The sequence below is a fragment of the Cibotium barometz genome, chromosome 1 (genome assembly GCF_041138505.1).
Source record: "Cibotium barometz isolate CiBa-2024 chromosome 1, ASM4113850v1, whole genome shotgun sequence".
In the NCBI taxonomy this organism is placed as follows: Eukaryota; Viridiplantae; Streptophyta; class Polypodiopsida; order Cyatheales; family Cibotiaceae; genus Cibotium; species Cibotium barometz.
This window is the reverse complement of record NC_141046.1, coordinates 19647501-19669805: the sequence shown is the minus strand read 5'-3', so window position 1 is coordinate 19669805 and position 22305 is coordinate 19647501. Positions and strand designations below refer to the sequence as shown.

The window sequence follows — 22305 nt, the reverse complement described above, 5'->3', positions numbered from 1 at the left end:
GGCGACATCAACTCGGCCGGGACGGAAGACGGAAGGAGCATGCCGATGGAAACAGAGAGCACACACACACACCAAGATGGTACACAGTAGCAAGATCTCAAGAGAGTGAGAGAGCTGGTGATTGCTACACAAAGTGGATAGATACAAGATGTGTGGAGCAAGGGTGTTGACTCCACAATATCATAATACAATAAAATAAGTGTGGTGTCCTTTCACACCTAATATCCAAGGGGAAAAACCCAAAGGGAGAAAAGTGCCCTTGGTTAGCTCATGTTAACATGTGGCACTACTCATAGCATATATGCTAATAGAAAAGTGGACAGCCCAAAAGATCTTTGGAGAGGATTGAGTAGGTTATATCAAGGTGAGGAAGAAGAAATTACAGTTTTTGTGAATAGATTTGAAGCAGTTTGGAGAAGAATTCTGACTTATGCAGAGGTAGTGAGGATGGCTACAAAGCAATGAAGGAAGAAGGCGAGGAAACAAGAGTTGGCAAGAAAGGAAAGGGAAGCAAGCAGGCATGTGGTAGAACCTTTCCCTATGGATATGCATGTGGAAAGGGAGCCCCATGTGGAGGTTCCAAGGGTTGTAGAGCCAAATAGAGGATAGAAAGGTCTCATCAAGAGATTCAGAGGTTGATAGAGCAGATTGTAAACTTGAATCTTACCATGCAGGTTATTCAAAACCAAGTAAGAAGACCACAAGGGGAGAGACAACCAAGGAATAGAATGGATCGTCTCCAGTGCTACAATTGTGGAGAGAGGGGTCATATAGTACCTCAATGTTCTCAACCAAGAAGAGAGCTAGGAGGTATATATCCTATTATTCAAAGACCAAAGGATAATAGAGATACTGCCAATAGGGATGGAGTTAATGGGAATCCAATGCCTAGACTAGGACAAGTGCAATCTCAAGGTCCATTGGGTAATGTGAATATGATTGAAGCAATTATGGAAGAGGAAGGTAAGGCTGATGTGTTGGCCAATAAGAGGACGAGAATGCAAAGGTCGGAATCCGAGGATGTAGGTAAGGAAACAAGAGCCAGGAAGAAGCAAGAGAAGGGGAAGGCAACCATGGAACAAGCGGAGTCTAGCAAGCAAGGAAAAGCTAGGGCTAGAAGAAGGAAGATTGGCATGGATGACTTCCACTTGGGAGAAGGACAGCCCCCTTATAGTCTCCTATCACTTATGGTCAGCTTTTGCACAGCTGAATTCTAGCATAAGGAGACAGTGGCACAAGCTTGCAAGTGTTAGGAGAGTTAGATTTAAAATACCTAAGGCTAATGTAGTTCGACTGAGGAAAGTTTCTGATGTATTGCCTATTGTGGATGTTTAGGTTCATGACAAGAAAGTGAGCAAGGTTTATATTGATGGCGAAGCCCAGATGTGTGCCATTACTGAAGAGTATGATCTTGGATTGGAGGTGATAAGGAAGTCTATTTTCAGTGTGAAGATGGCTAATAGTTCAAAGGTGAAGTGTCTTGGTGTGGTCAAAGATTTGGAGTTGAATGCTCTTGGGAAAAAAGTAGTGATTGATATGCATGTGATGCCAGCAGGGGTCGGGGCATAACCCATCATTTTGGGAAGACCCTAGCTGATTGCTATGAGGTCAAGACAAGACTGGTACAAGGGTTGTATCGACTTGTTTGTTGACAGGCCTAAAGAGAAGAGGAAAAGGTATGATTTAAAGATAGGATCCTCAGATGAAGTGGATGACGACATGGATTTGGATCAGAGCTTGTAAGAGCTGGAAGTGGATACGTGTGGGGTGCATATAGGTGAGATTAAAGGGGCTAGTATGGCTAGTCATGTGGCTGAGCAAGATCATGTTCAAGATATAGAGCCCAATGTACCGAAAGCTGAGCTAAATGATGCTTCTCCATGCATTGTTGATACCTTTCTTAATGCTATTAATGTTACTTACTTGGATGTGGTTGATGAGAATGTTGGTGAAGATGATGCTGAGCCTTTGGATATGGGTTATGTGGATATCCAACTAGGTGGTTGTGATGTGTTTAGGAAGGGTTGTTGCTTGCAGGATGTAGAGTATTTGAAGAAAATCAAGGGCTTGGTTGATGTGAAGATAAACGTGATGATGATTTTCATGCAAATTCTACTTTGCAGGAAGAGAAGTGCTTTAAGGAGACTTGTGGCTCTATGCTAGGTGAGGTCGTTAGTGGAAACATGCATGAACTTTTAGAGGTAAACGGGTTTGATGATTTGGGTGACCAAGTATGTGTGGCATGCATGCCTTGGAGCATAGGGAGTCTATCTTTATGTGGTTGCAATCTTGCAAGTAAGGAAGAGGAGGCTTGAGTTAGGAACATTGATGCTAGGATCTCTCGTCTTTGAGAGAGCTGTAAAATGCGAGAGCTCTTGCTTGCCAACAAGGGATGATCATATTGTTCATGTGGATGTTTTTGGTGGTATGTCTTTGCACAAGGCTCCGGAGGGTGATCTCGATTGAAAGATCTTCTATGATGGTTACTTATAGGTGTTTGATCCAAGTGGGAGGGTAAATTCAGTTGAATGGCTATGGAGGGTGATATTGTACCCTTTTGATCCAAGAGGATGTTGGTTGTATCTCAGCTGCTAAGGAGAGGACTACATAGACCCTTTGATCTAAGAAAAAACAAAAAAAGAGAAAGAGCAAAGAAGAGAGGGTGAAACACTTGAAAGTATTTCACAATGGGGTTGGGACAAATATGTGAGAGGTTTTTTGAACCCTATGAAGTCATGACATAGACAAGCTTAGAGGAGGAAAAGGCAGGTTGTTGAAAGATATGATGTACATATGTTAGTCTAGAACATAGTGTGTAGTCGACATAGTATGAAAGCAATATAACCAAGATAAATGAATAAATAGAAATGCAATGTACCTGCTAAAAAGGGAAACTAAGCAGCACGAAGGTACGCAGGGAGAGGTCTAGATGATGAAAATGGAAAGTAGGCAACGGGTGGCAATTTCGTTTTAGAAAGGAAGAGTAGTGTCTTTTTGTTTTCTGGATGAAAGGGTTTTTTGCAGAAGGGCGTGTAGAATGCCAACAAGGAGGAAGAAAAGAGAAGAACAAGAGTACACCTACTGAGGAGGGTAAGCAGTGTGAGTAGGTGAGGGATGGACCAGAGCTGAATGAGTTGGTGTGAGTCAGGGGGTCTAGGGGGTCTGCTGGTGGTTGCAGAGGCAAGCCTAGGATCTCTGATTGCAGCTCTGTTGGAACATGGTGCTACCCAAGACTTTGCTCAACCGTTGATTTGTGTTTGAAGAAGATCTGCAGAGGTGGCTGCAGAATCCATCAAAGAGGTTTGAAGCTGTGGAGGTTCTCTCGGTTTTATGTTTTTTTCTCTTGTTTGAGCCCAGGGTCTCATGGTTGTTGAGACTCATTTGATTTTGCAAGTTTGAAGAAGACACAGTGTTTGGGTCTGAGCATATTGTGAGTGGATGAATGAGTTTTGTGCTATGGTTGTGGTGATTATGTTGTTTTGACTCAGATTGTTGAGAAAAAATCAATTGAGAGTGAAGATCTGTAGTCTGCTGAGTCAACGCTGAATCAGATTGGATCAGATGAGAGTCACCACCGGTCAGATGGTGTCAGGTCAGTGCCAGGATCAGACAGCTGAAGTTGTAGAAGAGTAAAATTAGTCTTTTTGAGTTGAGAGGGAGTCAATTAGGGTCAAGTCTCACAGTCAGAGGTCTATCAGAGTCAGACCGTTTTGTGGACTGAAGATATCTAACAGAGTTAGTAGAGGGTCAGATGCTGTTAGATTAGGGGTTATAAAGCTGCATCATTGAGGAGTCTAGGGTGTTTGGGGGCTTGTAAGTGTCAAAGGACACAGGAGTGGAAAGGTTTGAGTCAGCTGAGTTATTTCAGTCAGAATTGGATCAAACACGAGTCAGCTGACAATCAGAAGAAAGGTATTGACATGTTCAGTAGGGCTTTGGAGCAAGAGATTTTAGGGTTGCTGGATCTGGAGGGACACGAAGCTTCTTGAATCTGATAAAGTCACCCGAAATAAAACACGGCTCAGTAGCAGGCAGTCAGGAATCATATTAGGTCAGCAGATGATTAGAGGAGGTCAGCTGAGGTGTTAGGACTAAAGATTAGGGTTGCTAAGAGTCAGATCTGACCTAGGAGGACATTTTGGTGGGTCAGCTGATTCAGACTGAGAGGGTTTAGGTGTCCAACTGAATCAACAGAGAGTCATAGGATAGCTGTAGGACTGTTGGGTGCCTTGGGCTGGATGTTTTCAATGATTTAGATGCTGTGCAGGCAGATTCTTTTTGCTCTTCCCAACGTGTTCCCCACTTGAGACTCAGAGGCCAGTGAGCGTGGCACAAAAGGCTCAAAGGCTCAACAAGCGTGGCTCAATGGCTTAACAAGCATGTTCTTGGCGAAAGACTTAAAGGTTAGGTCTTGCCTTAGGTGACAAAGACAGCCTACATCAGCATACCAAAACAACCCCCCCTCGCCTAAAGAAGGGGCAAAAAGGGTATGATGGAGAGGCCTTTTATAGAAATAAGGCATTACATAATCCAAAAGGATCCAATATAAATAACTTAGATATCACCTGGGCAGAGAACCCTAGACTTGAACATAACGGGAACTAGACGTAGAGGAAGAAACCCCCCTCAATGCCTATGAATATCCTTTTTCGACGTTGTTTCCAGGACACTTGATGGTCAAGTGTGGGATGTATACTTGCAAAGAACAGATGCGTCGTGATGGTGCTTGCAGTACTCATAGTTACACTCATTTCTGGCATGATGGCCAAGGCAGAGAACCTGGAACAGCTCGATTGGATGACTGCAGATGAGAATCCCCAGATGTTTGTTGATGTAGGAGTTCCAATGTGATGTAGGAGGTTGAGATTCTGAAAACCCCCAAAGTCTTGATGATTTTGAAGCTTCAATTTGATGATCATTACCATATTTGGAAAAAACCCCAAAACTTTGATGGACACTGCTGAAAACGTCTGAACGTTGATCTGCAAATACTATTGGTCTTGTTGTATGCCTCTATGATGCTTTTTTTAGGCCCTAAAAAAAAAAGGCCACGTAGCAGTTGTGCTAGAAGATGGCAGCCACCAGGAGTGGAAACCCGCTGCTGAGAAGCAGCTTCTGTCAAACATAAAACGCAGCCAAAGTTGCTGTGGAGGAAAACGCAACTTCCAGAAAACTCCGAGGAAGGCCAACAGGTGGCACAGCCAGGCACACAGTTGGAGAGGTGGCTGGCCGAAGCAGTAGAAGTCGTGGTGGAACATCAAATTGATGTTGGCTGGGCTTTGAAAAGAAACACAGACAAAAAACGCAAGGCTCTGGTGCAGTAGAAGCGCTGCTATTGGCAAAGTAGTGGCGCAGGGTGGCTGTGGGTTTTTACACTTCGTGAGTCACAGCAGGAGACGACGAGGTTGGAGAGGGCTTATCTGATGCAAAGGTAGAAGGTGGACTGGTAACTGAAGGCGTCAGAGTAGTTGATGTAGTGGTGACGGGCAATAGCAAAAGCACAAGGGGAAAAAAAAACGTACGAGAGCATGAGAAAAAAACGTACGAGAGCATGAGAAAAAAACACACATGTGACGGTAGCAGGAAAATGGAGAGCTGGAAGTTCTTCATGGCGATGATGGGAATCATGTAGTCATGGGGGTAGAGTGATGAAGAAGATCAAGATGGAGATAGTGGCTCTGATACCATGTTGGCATCCACAGGATCACCCATAGGCCAAACTGATGAGGAGACTGCAGGATATGGGAGTGCCAGCAGAGATGCTTTGGGGGGTCATTGAATTCTATGAGTCAGTCACAGGCAGAGTACGGGCTCCAAGAGGTAACTCAGAGATCATACACAACAGTATCGGGGTGAAGCAGGGCTGCCCGTTGTGTCCTACTCTATTTGGTCTATACATTGACGAGATCTCGAATTACATAGACAGACAGGGAGGACCAAGAGAAAATTTAGCAGGAGTTCTCATACCGATCCTCTTGTATGCAGATGATATTGTTCTTATTTCTAATTCACCAGAGGGGATGCAGACCTCCCCACAATGGATAGGTAGATCTGCAGTACAGTTTACATACAGTGGAGCCTGTGGAGTATGTTACCTCATATGTATACCCTGAGATCACTTTTGCTGGACCTCAGTTCTTGATGTGGAAGGCGGCCGAAGCTAGACTGATGAGGGGATATGCAGCCCTTGGCTCGCTAGAGAGGCAATGCTCACAATTACAGTTTTCGGAGCCCAGAACGAAGCTTTGGCTATTTGATACTCTAGTTACACCTGCACTACTGTATGGTGCCCCCATCTCGGGTCCCAACTTATACCACAAGAGGAGACAGATGAGAGAGCCAGCCGAGATAGATACAGAGGAGGTATATGATGGGTGGAAGCCGATGGAGAGGCCCCTAGTGGGCGATGATCTTGTGCATGATTAGGAGTAAGGCATTAGTACCACATGAGATTGTGCGGGCAGAGATGGGGGCTGCACCGATAGTGATAGAGGCTCTATTTCATCTCCCATCATCGCAGGACCTTCTCGCGCCGGCTCAATTTTACCACCTTGAGCACCATGTCACAGTGGCCCATGAGGGATGTATTAGGGTGATATGACAGCTCTCTGCTCATGTACCTAGATCAGATTTTTTAGTGTTGTGTTGTGCGCCCCCCTTTTGTTCACGGAATCCGCCTGTTGTGCACCCAGCTCTGTCTGTGCCATCTGCCTGCTGTACTACAATCCATCTGCCGACCCACCCTTGCTCAGGTCCCCAAGGCAGCAACTAGGGGGAGAAAGCCACAATGAGCCTACAAGAGCTGGAGGCATACATCAAGACAATGGAGGAAAACACTAAGAACGAGCTGGGCGACAAAAGAAGGTGCTGGACAGGGTCCTTAACCAACATGAAAAACAATTGGAAGGCCTCCGCAAGGATATACAGGGTAAGAATAACAAGGTTGAAGAATTGGTAGCAAAGGTGAATCACCAGGAGGAGGAGATTCGGATGTTGAAAGAGACCCAGATGCAACAACAAGAAATGCCAGAGGCTGCCCCAATGATAGGGAACTTTGGGCAGAAATGGAAGCCATAAAGGCTACAGTCAAGGAAGGGGAACTAAATATTCAGGAGGGTCTAAGGACAGACTTGGAGCAGCTGAAGGCTGCGAGTGATAAGTTGCGGGAAGAATTGCAGACCACTAAGAAAGATTGGGTGGAGGTGATGAAGAAGCACAAACCCCCACATAGCATCATACATGAGACTCTCGAGGAGGAGAAAAGCAGAAAGGATAAGGCCCTCCATGTGTGAGTGCAGGGGCTTCCCCCAAGGCGGATGCCATGACGCTTTGCCAGATGATAGGAGTGGATGGGATCACCCCCCCCTTTGCAAATACATGGAGGGAAGACAAGGATACGACATGCGAGCGGCCCCTCATCATTAGATTCCCTGATGCCACTAGCAGACAAGCCTTCTTAGACAGACGAGCTGCCCTCAAGGGCACACATGTGCACATCAGAGAGGCAATGTTGATAGTTCATGAGGCCCGTAGAGCAAGAAAATGGGCTATCTATAGAGATGGTAGGGTCATTATCACTAAGCGCCGTCCCAAATACGGACCCGGGGTCTATCAGACCAGACACTTAAGGTTAGCAATATGGAACTGCAATGGCACCCTGTGGTCGAATCCAAGGGGTTTGAGCGAGATTCACGAAGGCAAGGATGTCATTTTCTATACATAGACTCATCAAAGCCCTTAGAGGGGCTTACTATACATAGCCAGGTATGAGTGGGTGTCACCTTTTCGAGGTGAGACCCGCACATCAAGAGGAGCACGTGACTCCGAAGGGGTAACTGTTCTTTTCAGATCCCATCTTTGACAAATTCTCAACATCGTCCGAACGGATGAGGATGCATGGTATGTTTGGGTGCAGCTGCAACTTAGCAGTGACAGAGTCATCCACATTGCTGTGTGTCATTTTGCACCCACCACTCCCCTTACGCCGCACAGCATGGCCAGTCACGGTACTTACCATTATATGGGGATATTATGGAGTTCTCACAATTGGGGGAAGTCATGCTGCTCACCGACTTCAACACAGGATGGAGAGTCAACAGGTCCCACTGCTTGATCTGGATGACCCTATCAGACTATAGGAGCTAGACATCACTGAAACGGGGCTGCAGAGATCATCACATGACCATGAGGAGGTCACGGTGTATGGGAGATATTTCTTATTAGAGCTGGGAGCTGCACATGGTCTCATTATCCGTAACGGGATGTCCCAATGGCCATCCTCCGATGCCCTCACCTCCTTCCCTCACTCAGGAGGTACTAGCACTGTGGACTACCTTATGGGATCTCCGGCTTTGGTACACCTTCTCCCCTGACTTCTCCATCCCACCACCCCCCTTTGAAGCTGACCATGCCTACCTCTCTTTCACTCTTACCTGTACACCACCCGTCCCTCCACCACCACCCCCCATCTCACATTACACCCAGGTCCATTTTGATCACAACTTGACATTGTTTACTCCAACCACATCTACTGCCAACTCCAAGATGTGGAACCTACTATCCCCCCACCCACCCTCACATCACAGCTCACCACCATACTCCACACATCCGCCACCACTTCTTTCATTTGCACGAGGCGGTCTACCGCCAAGCCACCTTGCAATTCCATGCCCCATAATTGTTGGTATGATAACGAATTCCGAGCCACACGCTCCTGTCTTAGGCATGAGGTATGGATTGGGAAAATCATGAGGCGCCAAGCGCAATGGATTTCTCGACGGCTCACCCAACGCAAGAAACAAGAGTTCTACGATTGGAAAGAGGATGAGTTATTCCCACTTTTCTTAGGGCCGAATTGCAAAGAGGCCTAGAGGAAACTCTGAGAACATAGCCCCCCCGTACACCTATCGCCTGCTTGACACATGGCACTCCTATGCCCGCTCACTGTATCATATCCCCCATCAGCGACCCCTAACCCCCACCACTAGATCCTTGCCCCAACACCTCCTCCTTCTTCACAAAGGGCATGGTTCTCAAGGCCATTCGTAGCATTCTTATGAATTCCAGGTACATACAATGTGTCATGTAGAGTGAAAATGTCGACATTGCATAGTACATTCCAATTCCTTTATTGTCATACGATGCATTATTAGCACACATCAATGTACCACCTTTAGGTGCATCCTGCAAAGTGGCAAACAGCTTACATGAAGTGATGTGCTTTGTAGCACCGCTATCAAAGTACCAATCAGCATCAGAAACTAACATATAGTAGACATGGTACTACATGTGACAAGCAATGCATACTCATCATGGGCCAAGTTGGCCTCTTCCTTAGCGTCATCTATGGTAGCAACCAAACCTTGCTGCTTTTTCTTTTGCTCACTCGCAATATGCTTTCTACATTCTTCAATTACATGTCCAAGTTTTCTGCAATAGTTGCACCATTTCTTCTTGTCCCCACCCTCTTTTGACGCCGGTGGATCTCAACGAACATGTGCCTTGCTCTTAGTCTAATGACAAGGACTTGCAAGTGTATTGAAATGACAGAGTGTAGGGATAGAAAAGTTATATGAATAGAGGCTTGATGACCAAAAAAGACCCCAGTGATGGGTGTCGGAATGTCGTATGTCGATGCCGAGTGCACGAAAAGAGAGCACAAGGAATGCCGGATTCAACTCACGGCTCAATTCAGCTCTATTTTTGGAAAAGCTGAAAATTAGCAGAAGGGTTTTGATGGCCTAAATGGGCTCTGATTCTAGATTCTTCGGCTTGGGAGACTTGAGAAAAAATGAGGAATGCACCCGTGCAAAAACACATTAAAAAAATTCAACTTGGAAAAATGGGCTCTACAACAGTGGCACCGGCGCCGGGCGGAACAAGTGGCTCAGCCGGTGGATGGGCACTGCTAGGGCAAAGGAGGCAAAGATGCCCAAATCAAAAAATTGATTTGGGGCTTCGTTAATTAGCACCTGGACGAGCCTTCTGGCATAGGCGAAACGGCGGAGCAGTGGACGGAGCAATCGATGGGCGGCAACTGCAGGGCTGCGCAGGGCAGCAGATGCAAGTTGGCGCTAGGCAGCAGGGGATGTGTACAGCAATGTTGGTGCAGATCTGAAAGCACAGAAACTTTAGGCATTGGCGAGGAGCTGAAGGCAAGGAGTACGCCCACTCTGATACCAATGTTGGGTATGGGGGAAGCTCTGCAACCACATAGAGACACACACACGGCTCGAACAGAAAAAGTGAGTGCGAAGGAGAGAGTGTGCTGGAAAGTTGTACTTGTTCATAATGAAATGAAAAGTACAAAGTACAATATAAGACCTAAGCCTAAAAGGCCAACACACTGGACTGTGTTCCCACGAGAAAAAAAACCCTGTACAATCAGGGCAAAAAGTGCCCATGGATAGATCCTGTTCACACCAAAGACTTCCCGAGAGTGTAGCTAACAGTTCTTCCTGAAGGGAGGTTCAAGAGAGTCTCTCCAAAATCAATAAGGAGGAGAACAGAGCTTGGAGCCAGGTTTAGCACTAGGGGATGTAACGTGCATCACCCATGTAAGTGCCATGTGGACATGCTTCCTCCTTGCAGCCACCTCAAGGGCAAGATGTGAGGAAGAGTATGGGCAGATTGGAATTGTTTTGGGACACCCAAACACAAGTTCCACAAGCCGACACCCAAGTTCATTGAATGTGGAACGTTTAGATACATTGTATCTAGTCATGCGCAGTCGGCATAGTTGGCCAGCCAGCCAACCCTACCAACCAACCAGCTCCTTGCCACTATAAAAGGGCAAGTTAAAGACCATGTTGGGCATCTCTCACATGTTGGCAAGAACCCCCTGCACAGCCTGAGGCAGTTATAGGCAAGAATGCAAGCATTAGGTCGTCATTGTATATATTCATGTTTTGCAGTATGCAGTAGATTAGGGTTACATCTCTTGTGTATTGTGCATTTGCAAGAGCAGTAGGATTAGTGTTATCTCTCATGTGCTTATTGTTAATCTATGTGTAAGTCTTCTGCTGTATTGCTTAGAAATATACAGTGGTGCACATTAAAACACTACTTTTTATGTTTTCTCTAGGATAAGGATTCACTAGGTTGATTGATGCATTCCTTTGCATCTTCTTCATGCTCTGGAAGCTGTTCAAACTCTCAAAAACATTTTATTAGAACTCATTATGCACACTATGTATTGAAATTCTGATAGGCTCTTCCTCCAAACCACTTAAAATTTTACATAGAAGGCACAATCTATCAATCACCTTTAGTTTTTCACATGCCAAACAAAAGCATGCAGCATGTGTGTGCCTGCGTGCGTGTGCACCATTAAGTTTGTATGACTTGAGCATGTTTGTACAATTAAGTTTGTAACACTTGATAATATAATTCAAGCCTATGCAAGAAGCAAGCTGTGCGTGTAAATGTGGGTTTTCCTTTATCAAATCTTCAACAAAATTCCACCATGAAGTTTGTAGCACTTACTGTTGGAGTATAAATAAGGCATAAGCATATAGCAAGCAATTCGTCTCTTTTTGTTGTTGAGCATGATGGCAGGAACACTACATGCTCCGTGATTCCTTTTTCCTCACTAAGGTGCTTGAGTTCTAAGAGGTAATCATGATTTTCCTTGAGCCGTTCGTCATAGCCCCCTGAAAATAAACACATTCTTTCAAACTAAGAAGGTTATTAGAACAACAAACAAGTGCACACGCACACACCCTCCCGCACCCAGCCCCCTTCCACACTTTTTTTTTTTTGTAAAAAGCAATGTTCTATTGCTTCATTGTACAAGGAAAGAAGTCCTCAAGAGTGAGGAAAACTTCTTCAAGATCAAAAATAGTGGAAAAACAAGTCTAATTGCAACTGGTCCATCTCTTGTAGTCTATGGCAATCATAAAGAGATTGGCACAAAGACTGGTGAAAATACGAGTACTTGTTGTCAATCTGTGTGGAGTGAAAGATCAGATGACTGCAGCCAATCCAAAGTGTCCAAAGTGCCCAAAAGCGTGTCCAAGCAAGGAACATGCATAATCAGCCAATCTTTGGTAATATCTCCCAAAGATCCAGAAATGCTTAGAGAAGCAACATCCTGGAAATTTGGCAACCAAAGAAACAGATAATCTATGCAAGAAATCTCGGTATCCAAACAAGCCCATAGTAAATGAGACACGGTCTCATTGCGATTTGAGCATCTAAATCAAGAGACAGAAGCTATTCTTCTTTTGGCTAGTGTTTCACCAACAGGTAGCACTGATGGGCAGGTCAGAAGGTTCAGGCATACCAACCAAGCATTGCCAAAGGAAAACTCTACTTTAATGGCAATTTATTGGTCCAAATCTTCTAGAGACTTTGTTTCCACCACTTGGTTGTCTTATCCATATTCCAAAGCTTGTTCGAATGAGCAGCAATCCACAGCTCGGGAATAATCAATCTGTATATTCAGACAAAGTGAACTGTGACATAGGCACTTCAGAAAACAAAGCTCATCTCTTTGCAACATCCAATCTAACAATCTGTTCTCTCGAATGAGAGGAGGAAACACTTCAAATTGCTACAACAAAGCTCTAATTTCTACAAAACAGGCCAATAATGCATGCCCAAATTCCATATCCTTTGTACCGTACGGTAATGTAAGTATTCTTCCCTCTGGAGAGACAACATCCTGGATTAGACGTGTATTTTTAGTGGAAAGAAAAAAGGCTTTCCTTGGAACCTGAACTACAAGAGGTTCCAAAGAAACTCTGCTCAAGTGAATACTCTCCAATCTCGGTGAGTTGCCTATCTCTGAAAGTCTTCCAAACCAATGCAAAGTACTGAAGGACTTTTTACCAATCAACTATCAGTCTAGTAGTGAAAAGGACACCATGGTATCTTCCCTTGCAGCTTTCCAAGAAGCAAATCCCAATGTGTACATTGCCATCTACCAAAAGTGTATGTTTTAACTGCAATACACAGCTGCAATCATCAACGTCCAAGGTTGCTCCAGGGCAAAAAAGGTGGACAACAGAGTTGATTTTCTTGCCAAAACATGATAAAGAATATACTATCCTCTATTGGACTATACTATCCGCAGTCACACATATAAAGGCCAAGTAGGCAATTGCTAGTATTCCAATTTTGCTTTCATCTTCTGAGAGACCTAATATGTGGCATCACTAACAAATACATTCCATCGCAATGGGTAACCCAAATGTCTAACAATGTCTATTGGTGGAAAAATATGTCCAAGGCATAATAAACTGTGCCAATCCAATGCTCTAAGTGGTAGTAATTTGGATTTGCGGAAATTGATGAACAATCTTGCACCTTCTCCAAACAATCGGAGAGCCCTCATAAGGGTTTGCAAATCTTGCGAGTGTTTTTAGGGAAGAAAAAGAAATCATCAGCATAAGCCTGCGCCACTGAATTATGACTATCAAACCATGCAAAAGTCATTGATCCGGGAGTTTGTCCATATATAAAAGCAAAGGGTGAGTGGCAATTGCATATAGTAATGCACTCAAAGGGAAACCCTACCTAGCTAATTTATCCAATATCCAAGGATAGGAAAATCCTTTGCCCAATATACAACGCATTGTACTGTCTTGATAGAGCCAGTAAATGACTCGCTGCATTGTAGGCCCGAAACCAAGTTTTGTCATCACTACAACTATGAAATCCCATTGAAGTGTATCTAAAGTCTTTGCAAATCTGTAGCAATAGTACATCCTGTTCTGAGTATTTGGCCTGCTCAATGCCCACATAAGCATTATAAATGTTATCTGTGATTTGCTTTCTAGGTACAAAACCATATTGGGCTTGATGCAACCTTTTGTGCAGTATCATTTTTGACTCTCCGAGTTATCATCTTAGTGATGATCTTATAAATAGCAAGCATAAGAGTAATCAGGCGCCAATCCGAAAGATTCTGATAGAGCTGCTTCTTCGACAATAATCTGACTAGTCCTTTCTAGAATGATGGAATAACACCCAATTGCCATGATTGATTGATCATAAGTAATAACGGATCCTCAAGCAAGTCCTAGAATTGCAAAAAAAAAAAAACACAGTCAATCCATCTCATCCAGGAGCTTTCCATTTGCCTAAAGCCTTGACTGAAATAGGCTTTCTAGATCAAAGGCTCCTGCACACCCATTATTTCTATGACATTCTGAAGAAATTCTATACGAGCATGTGTCATAGCAAGGGTTTCAACAAGAGGCGAAGAAGGCTTTAGATGAGAAATCCTTGTCTAGGATAGGATTCTGTCTCCACCTAACTTGCCACTTTTGCAACTTTCTATAATTATTCAATTCAAAATGATGCTTGGCATAGCGTATATGGTCCTCTTCTTGAGGAGACAAGGGACGAACATGGCTAGTTTCTTTAAGAGTTTGCAGCTGGTTTTCAATTGCAGAACGTTCTGTCTACTCACCCATATACCATTTACCATAATCTGTAAGCACCCCTTGCATTCAGGGTGCAAAATGGTACCAAGCAATATCCATGTCTTCATAAATTTCAGCTATCAAAGTAAGGACTACATCAGCAACCATGTCACTGAAACACTAATGCATCAAATAACTGTTGTGAATCAGTAATAATCTCTTAGCTGATAGCTGTAAATCATCTAGTGGCATGTCAAAGTACAAACTCAGCCATATAGGAGGATGATCACAGAGCTCCAAAGAGGATGAATCCGAGCAGCATTCAACAAATACCATTTGTCAAGCCTTGCCTTGTTAGTTGTATAAGCACTATGATGAAAGGTATACCCCTTCTTATCAGGGCACGTGGCCGGCCAAATGTCAAGTGCATCCATGTGACTTGCCAAGCAACTCTCTCAGCTGCAATCATGTGTAAATTGCGACTAGTATTATCATCTCTTGCTGGAGAGTTATTAAAATCCCTACATATGAAGGGTAATGCTGCAATTGTGACCACATTCTATCTCTCTGTACAGAAACTATGAAAGCATAGACAGATGCAAACTCATAAGTCTCACCATTGAGCATACATTATGCAATGAGTAATCTACCTTCCGAATCATTGTAAGTAACTACCGGCTACAATTCTTGTTTGACAAGAAAACACACACCAAAGAAAGTAGAACAACCAGCATAATATATATAGTATCAATCAAAGAATCCAATCCGGCCAGCCAAAGCATGTTGCTTATGTTCTAGAAGACATACTGTCTAACAAGAAAACACACACCAGAGAAAGTAGAACAACCAGCATAATATATATAGTATCAATCAAAGAATCCAATCCGACCAGCCAAAGTAGGTTGCTTATGTTCTTGAAGACATACTATGTCTAGCTTCATTCCATGTACATAGTCCTAGACCAACCTCCATTTATTCAAGTTGCTTAAACCTTGTACATTATATGATAAAGCTTGTACATTATATGACATGCAATTGAGAGGTGCCTTCATGATCATTTTATTGAGAGATGCAAGCCATATCAACTTTGCTTGCATATTTTGTTGCATATTCTATAAAGTTTGCATTCCACCTTGAACTACTGCAGCCCAAAGCTTTCTTTTATCAACTTCTCCCGACGAGCAAGATTTACTCTAAGAGGTAGATGTTTCGGTCAACATTCTGCATTGTAACGGTCAGGGTCTGACAAAAATAACCATCATGGGTTTGGCATCTGCCAACCCTCCGCATCTATCACATTCTTATCCTTTTTTTTCCCCAGGAAAAAGATCCTTCTATTACTTAACAAAAAAGCCTCGAAGGGCTAAATACAACCACAAAGGACTAGATACAGACTCGCCTCCTTGTACCGGGTGGTAATCAAAGAATCAAAAAGGTGGAGAAAGATGCACTTCTCCTCTGGCTAGCCACTCTATGAGGAGAAGGCTATCTCATACACGGGGAGGGGAAGGGAATAACCACACAAGTGGTTTGTAGTGCCAAGGGGGATCACCACCTCTATCTATGAGAAAAGGGCCAGGCCGCCAAAGCCTCAAGAAAGCTTCCCACCGCTTCCGCATGCGGTCAGAGCCACCCTGCAGCTTCCCCCATTGACCGCAGAGGGTATGGATGATGTCGAGCTAAATGCTCTTGATGGGCTGCGCATGCGGAGTGTGGGAGCCCTCAATGGCTTCGCTGCATCGAGCTCTCAAGATGTGCCAGGCTGAAGGGCTAGCCCCCCAACTTTCTCCTCTTAAGCCATGGCAACCTCAGCCTGTATGGCCCAAGCGACAGTGCTCCATGAAATGATACGGATCGAGGTCCTGTCCATCGTGAAAATGCGGAGAATCCACTGCCAAACCTGCTGAACCTTTGGGCAATCCCAAAGACAATGCCGCTGAGACTTGTAAGGTTGGTTGCACCTCAGACAAGCTGTTGGCCAACCGCGTGCCAAACACCAAACTCCTATGTGCCAGCAGCCAAAGAAAGAGGCCGATCTTTTGAGGCCAAAAATTATCCCTGAGCCTCTTCCAAAAATATGAGAGAAACCTCTGTGAGAGGCCATGTGTCTGCCAGTGCATAGCACCTGCCGAGGTGCCCTCAACCTTGGGCATCTGAATCCTGCAGCCTAACCACGTGGTGTATGCAAAGAATGGGGTATCCAGTGTCTCCTCCCGATCAGCAAGATCACACCAAGTCCACTCCCTCAGGTCCCACTGGAGGAGCGCGAGGGGCCGGCTCTCCCAAATCCATAACCGCCAGAGTTTATCCCTAGCCAACGATGGGGGGTCAATGTGCCACTCACGTGCCTGAAATCCAATCACCCTCACCCTCTATGTAAGGTGCAGCCACTGAGATCATCCAGAGGGGCCTCTGATCTCTCTAGTCTTCCATGGGGGCCAATACAAAAAGTGAGCAAAGCACAGCTCTCATCCGCGCCATGACTACCAAGAGAATATCATGCCTAGTAAACACACCCACCCACTACGTATTGGGGAGGGGGGGTGTCTGGGATGAAGGTCAACCACTCCTGGGGAATAGCAGAGTCAATGTCGAGGCTACGTTTGTCTCTACCCCGGATCCCAACCAAGCCTCTCTCTTGAGCCTCCAGGGGAAGCTGTTTGAATGCAAGCCAATCTCCAAGGGACCTTGCAGGTCCTATGATCAACGCTCCCCATTATACATGAGGTCGGGCCCCCAACATGTGGCCACTAGGTAAACGAATCAAGGGGTTTCAAATCAAGGGCTGCCCAAGATGCTCCTCCGATGCTACTGGAGCTAACTGCTAAAGGGCAGGCCTGAGGTGATCCCAAACTCGGAGTAGACTGGCTGCAAATCTGTCCTCAAAAGCTGGGCTAAAGCCGCAGGCTCACATCACTGTGAAGATCTATCTGGTGCTCTGCAGCCAGGGGGCCCCAGGCTTGGAGTTCGGGGCCAAGAGGAAGTCCTTCCAAGGCTCACCACCTGGAACTTTGGAAGAAGTCCGCTAATAATCAACTTGCCCAGCAAGGTGCGGCTCTGAATGGCGAGGTCAATGATGCCTAGGACCCCCTCTGCGTCACGGCTGAATGTGTAGAGCCTACCCAAAAACCATACGACTTGTGCCAGTTGATCTACGCTCCTGATGCTCGACAAACAATCTCAATCGCCCATGCGAATTTTTGGAGATTCGCCACATCTCCAGAAAGGTATGTTGTTGTGTCATCTGCAAATTCCGAGTTTGGCAACTCCTCCTGAGTACGGATGGGGAGACGTAATCCCTGGAGCCCCGTCTCCTAAGCTGAGAGAAAACTGCTCATGGCCTCAGCAACAAATAGGAAGAGGTAAGGTGCTAGTGGACAACCCTGCCGGACCGAGTGAGAAAGGGGGAATCTGTCACCTCGGGCTCCCTGACTGTGAGAGGTTGAGTAGAGGCCTAAAACACCATGGATCCACTCCACTCGGAATCCCATCCGGTACATCGTGCCCTCCAAAAAGCTCCAATCAACTCTATCATAAGCTTTCTCAAAGTCTAGGAGGAGCACGATGAGGTCTTGCTGCTGCATCCTAGCCGAAGCTATCGCCTCCCAAAAAGTGAAGATGTTGTCCAGAATGCTCCAATCCTAAACAAAACCTGTATGAGTGTCATGGATCAAGTCATGAAGGAAAGGCTGAAGTCTCCGGTTGATGGCCTTGGGCAAAATCTTGTAGGCGGTCCCAAAGAGGGTGATGGGTCTCCACTGCCAGATCTCCAATCTCTCACCACCCTCCTTAGGAATCAAGTGAATCAAACCCTCTAACAGCCTCTCTAAGGGAGACCTCACGGCCATACTCATTAGCTCCATACTTGATATTTTGGAGAGTTGTATACCATCTACTTAGAGCTGATGCTGCTCTCATGTTTCTATGTTCTTAGTATTTCCACGATGAGTTTCCATGGACAGTTTTGTATCACCCAAGTGAGATAGCTATGTTTATGTTTTCGTTATGTTTTATTTTCCATTCCATGATGAGATATGCCATGGACATTATTGTATCACTTTGGTCTCATAGGCCCATTGGGTCTTTAGTAGACTCTCAATATATCTTTCTTTCTTTCTTTCTTTCTTTCTTTCTAGCATGGCTCTTGTGGTCATAATATCATTGAAGGTTGCTCAAAGGCCGCCTTCCATGAGATCCCAGTGGTGGCGAAGAAAGAAGGAAACTGGAAGCCCGTCCGCACCCAGGCATTTGCCCCTAGGGAGAGCCGTCAATGCCTCTGCAAGCTCCTCTATTGTGAAGGGAGTCAATAAGAAGGTTCGGAGAGCGGGGGGGACCACCTCTCTCGTGTGCCACTAGACCCTACCTTCTACCGAGATGGTTGGGTCATCATTGATGGCCGGCCCATGGATTAGGGGTTTGGGGCCTATGGGACACAGACCAGGTCACTGACAGAGATACGCATGGCAGTATGGAACTGTAATGGTTCACTATGGGTGCAGCCTGGACGACTGGAGCATGTTATGGTGGGAAGAGACATCATACTTCTAACAGAGACACATCCGAGCCCACAGAGAGGGCTACCTCGAGTAGAGGGATTCCAGTGGGAGTCAGCATACAGGAGGACCACACACCACGGTACCTCGAGAGGGTCGGGGAGAGTAGCAGTTCTATTCAGACGGGAGCTACAGGGGAGACTGAGAGTGGTAGCACAGGATCCAAAGGCCAGATACATGTGGATCAGCTTCCAACTCTCATAGGACAGGGTTATATACATAGCCCTATGTTACTTTCCTCCATCAGGATCCTCCTATGTCATTACAGAGGACATGCCACAGGAGGAGGAGACAGTCGCCTCGCCATACACTTGTCTGTCAGAGGCGATTATGCATTATTCTACACTAGGGGAAGTATTTCTTATGGGCGACTTCAATGCCCACACACAGAGCAGACAGTGTAAGGTGTATGACTATGATGACATGGAGATCCTCCACCCTGTGGATCTAGAGGAGATAGGGGCTAGTCGGGCATCAGAGGACACTGGACCAGACAAAGGACATTATGGGGACCACTTACTAGAGTTGGGAGCCAGGCATCATCTCGTTATTTATAACGGGATGCTACAGTGGCCGGGATCAGGAGGGCTGACATGCTTCCACATGGGGGTCATACACGGACCGGAGGCACGGTGGTAGACTACATTATGGGGTCTTTGGAGGCATCACAGCTTGTCACCTCATTCTCCATTCCACCTCGTCCTATTGGGGCAGATCATACATACTTGGCATTTTCACTAGCCGGATCACTAGTATCACCAGCCCCCCACATACCGACGCCACACACTACCATCTACTTCACACATGACATGGCAGACATATACACTGGCAGAGTAGAGGATGGGCTCCTACTCATGCATCCCCTGGCACCTATGGATACCATTACAGCCCAGTTGGCATCACTCCTACACATGGCTGCATTACAGAGCTTCCCACATCGTGTCCACTCAGGAGAGCCTGCGAGATCTGGGACTATGCCCTAGAATAGATGGTATGATGACGAGTGCACCCCAGAACAGATGGTATGCACTCGATGGTAAAGGAAGCTATCCGCCGCCTACCGCATGGACGTGCCGCCGACCATATGGGCCTGCAGGGTGAGCATCTCATATATGCAATAGATTCTTTGGCTCCTTTTCTTGCACACCTATTTAACAGGACACTAGCAGAGGGTTTACCTGCGGAGTGGACGATACACACCATTGTGCTGATTCACAAAATAGGGGACATGCTCGATCCGAGCAACTACACGACGGTTATGGTTGGCCACGTGTCGGCCAAACTCTATGGTGCAGTGTTGGAGCAAGTGCTTAGCTTATATGCTGAGCGAGCAAGTTTACACTCATCAGGGCAAGCAAGCTCATCAGGGCAGGCAAGCTTCAGGAGAGCTTTCTCTACCACTGACCATGTATTCACTTTGAGATGTATGATTGATCAGGCCAGAGTGAGGAAGAGAAAGCTCTATTACTGCTTTGTGGATTTCCGCAAGGCATTTGACACAGTACCACGAGAGAGGCCCTTTCAGCGCCTGCAGTCTCTTGGCATACCAGCAGATATGACATGGGTCATCTATGCATTATATGAGCAGGTTTTTGGGCGAGTCAGATGTCCAGGAGGTATGTCCGAGACTATTGCTAGCACCATTGGTGTGAAGCAAGGATGCCCACTTTCCCCCACGCTATTTGGGTTATACATTGATGAGGTGGCTAACTTCATTACACGGGGAGGCAAAGATGGAGTTGATTTAGCAGGTACCTTAGTACATATTATGCTTTATGCTGATGATATTGTATTAGTGTCCGAGTCTCCAGGAGGTCTACAGCAGCATCTACATGCACTCGATGATTTCTGCACACAGAGGGGTCTTACTGTGAACCTTGGGAAAACCAAGGTTATGGTCTTTCATACATTGAGACACGGCAGGAGTCAGCTGACATTCACTCTCGCAGGATGCCAGGTGGAGGTGGTGACATCATACGTGTACCTAGGGGTTACCTTCTCTGCAGCAGCCACACGCTTCACCATGGGTTCAGCAGCCAGAGCTAGATTGACACGGGGATATGCAGCATTGGCTATGCTAGAGAGAGTGTGCCACCAAGCGCATATTGAGAAGCCCCGGACGAAGGGGTGGCTATTTGACACATTAGTCACACCGGCACTGATGTATGGAGCAGCGGTATGGGCACCAAGCCGTGCTACCCATTGGTGGACACAGATAGAGAGACCACCGGCCCTCATGATGGCACGCACGATACGCAGCAAACCGTGAGTACCTCATGACATTATCCGAGCAGAGTTTGCTGCGCCTCCTATGATGGTAGAGGCCATATTCCAGACTATATGCCTGCTAGACAGATTCAGAGAGATGCCACAGGACAGATTGTCATACAGAGCTTTTGAGGCATCTAGACAGCTGGCTGAGGCAGGAGACAGAGGATCATGGTATGCACAAGTCACACATTGGTTCTCACAGCATGGCCTAGACATGGATCATCTACCACCATTCCAGTACGACAGGGATGCACCACATATCCATCTCTCTCATAGTGAGAGGAACAGAGTATTGAGACAGGACCTATGGCAACTGTATACACGAGAGACATGGATATCGCCTACACACCCTCTTCCACCGAAGATGCTATACTATAGAGATCACTTCATGAGTATCACTGATGATGGATTTATAGAGAGGCCTAGATACATGGAGGGCTTTTTACCACACGGCTCCCGAGTGGCTATTGGTCAGCTTAGAGTTTCATCACATCGATTGGAGATCGAGACTGGTAGAGCAGCACGGATCCCCCGAGAGGAGAGGGTATGCAGATTGTGCAGAGAGGAGGTGGAGAGTGAGGGGCATTATGTATGCAGATGCACAGCATATACAGCTATCAGAGAGAGAGATCCCATTTTATTCAGAGAGCCACATTCCCTACGCCAGATCTTTGAGGCAGCAGACCAGCGCATACTGGGGAGATTCATTCTAGACATACAGCGTCACAGAGAGACATCATTACAGGCTCAGACAGCTCCAGAGGGAGGATGACAGACACACATTACTACATTTTTTCAGAGATCCATCCCACTCCCAGCCCCTACACGGCAGGGAATTACTCTCTAGAGAGCAGAGACACTCAGAGCCCGCAGAAGACAGAGGACAACTGGCTTTCGAACACCACGCCTATGCCAGAGAGAGATGACAAAGATCAGAGCTCAGTTTCACAGAGAGGGTGCGGAGCGACTGGCTCGCTTCAGAGCAAACCCAGGCATGTTCTTCAGGGAGCTGTGGACACCCCCTTCATTGATGTATACCATTTTATACCCCCAGTATGGTACAGGATGGAGCTAGCTAGGTTGCATATCATGATTGTATACTCCATGCATAT

General features: G+C 46.0%; 1 protein-coding gene across 2 annotated transcripts in view; it reads right to left on the bottom strand.

The window, feature by feature from the left end:
- Window positions 1–22305, bottom strand: part of LOC147641699 (UDP-Glycosyltransferase superfamily protein) — a 118657-nt gene that overhangs the window by 25361 nt on the left and 70991 nt on the right. For both annotated transcript variants that reach the window (XM_086798604.1, XM_086798594.1), the window contains exon 7: window positions 11485–11651. In XM_086798604.1, the coding sequence (XP_086654730.1) occupies window positions 11485–11651 (167 nt within the window). The remainder of the gene's footprint in view (window positions 1–11484; window positions 11652–22305) is intronic.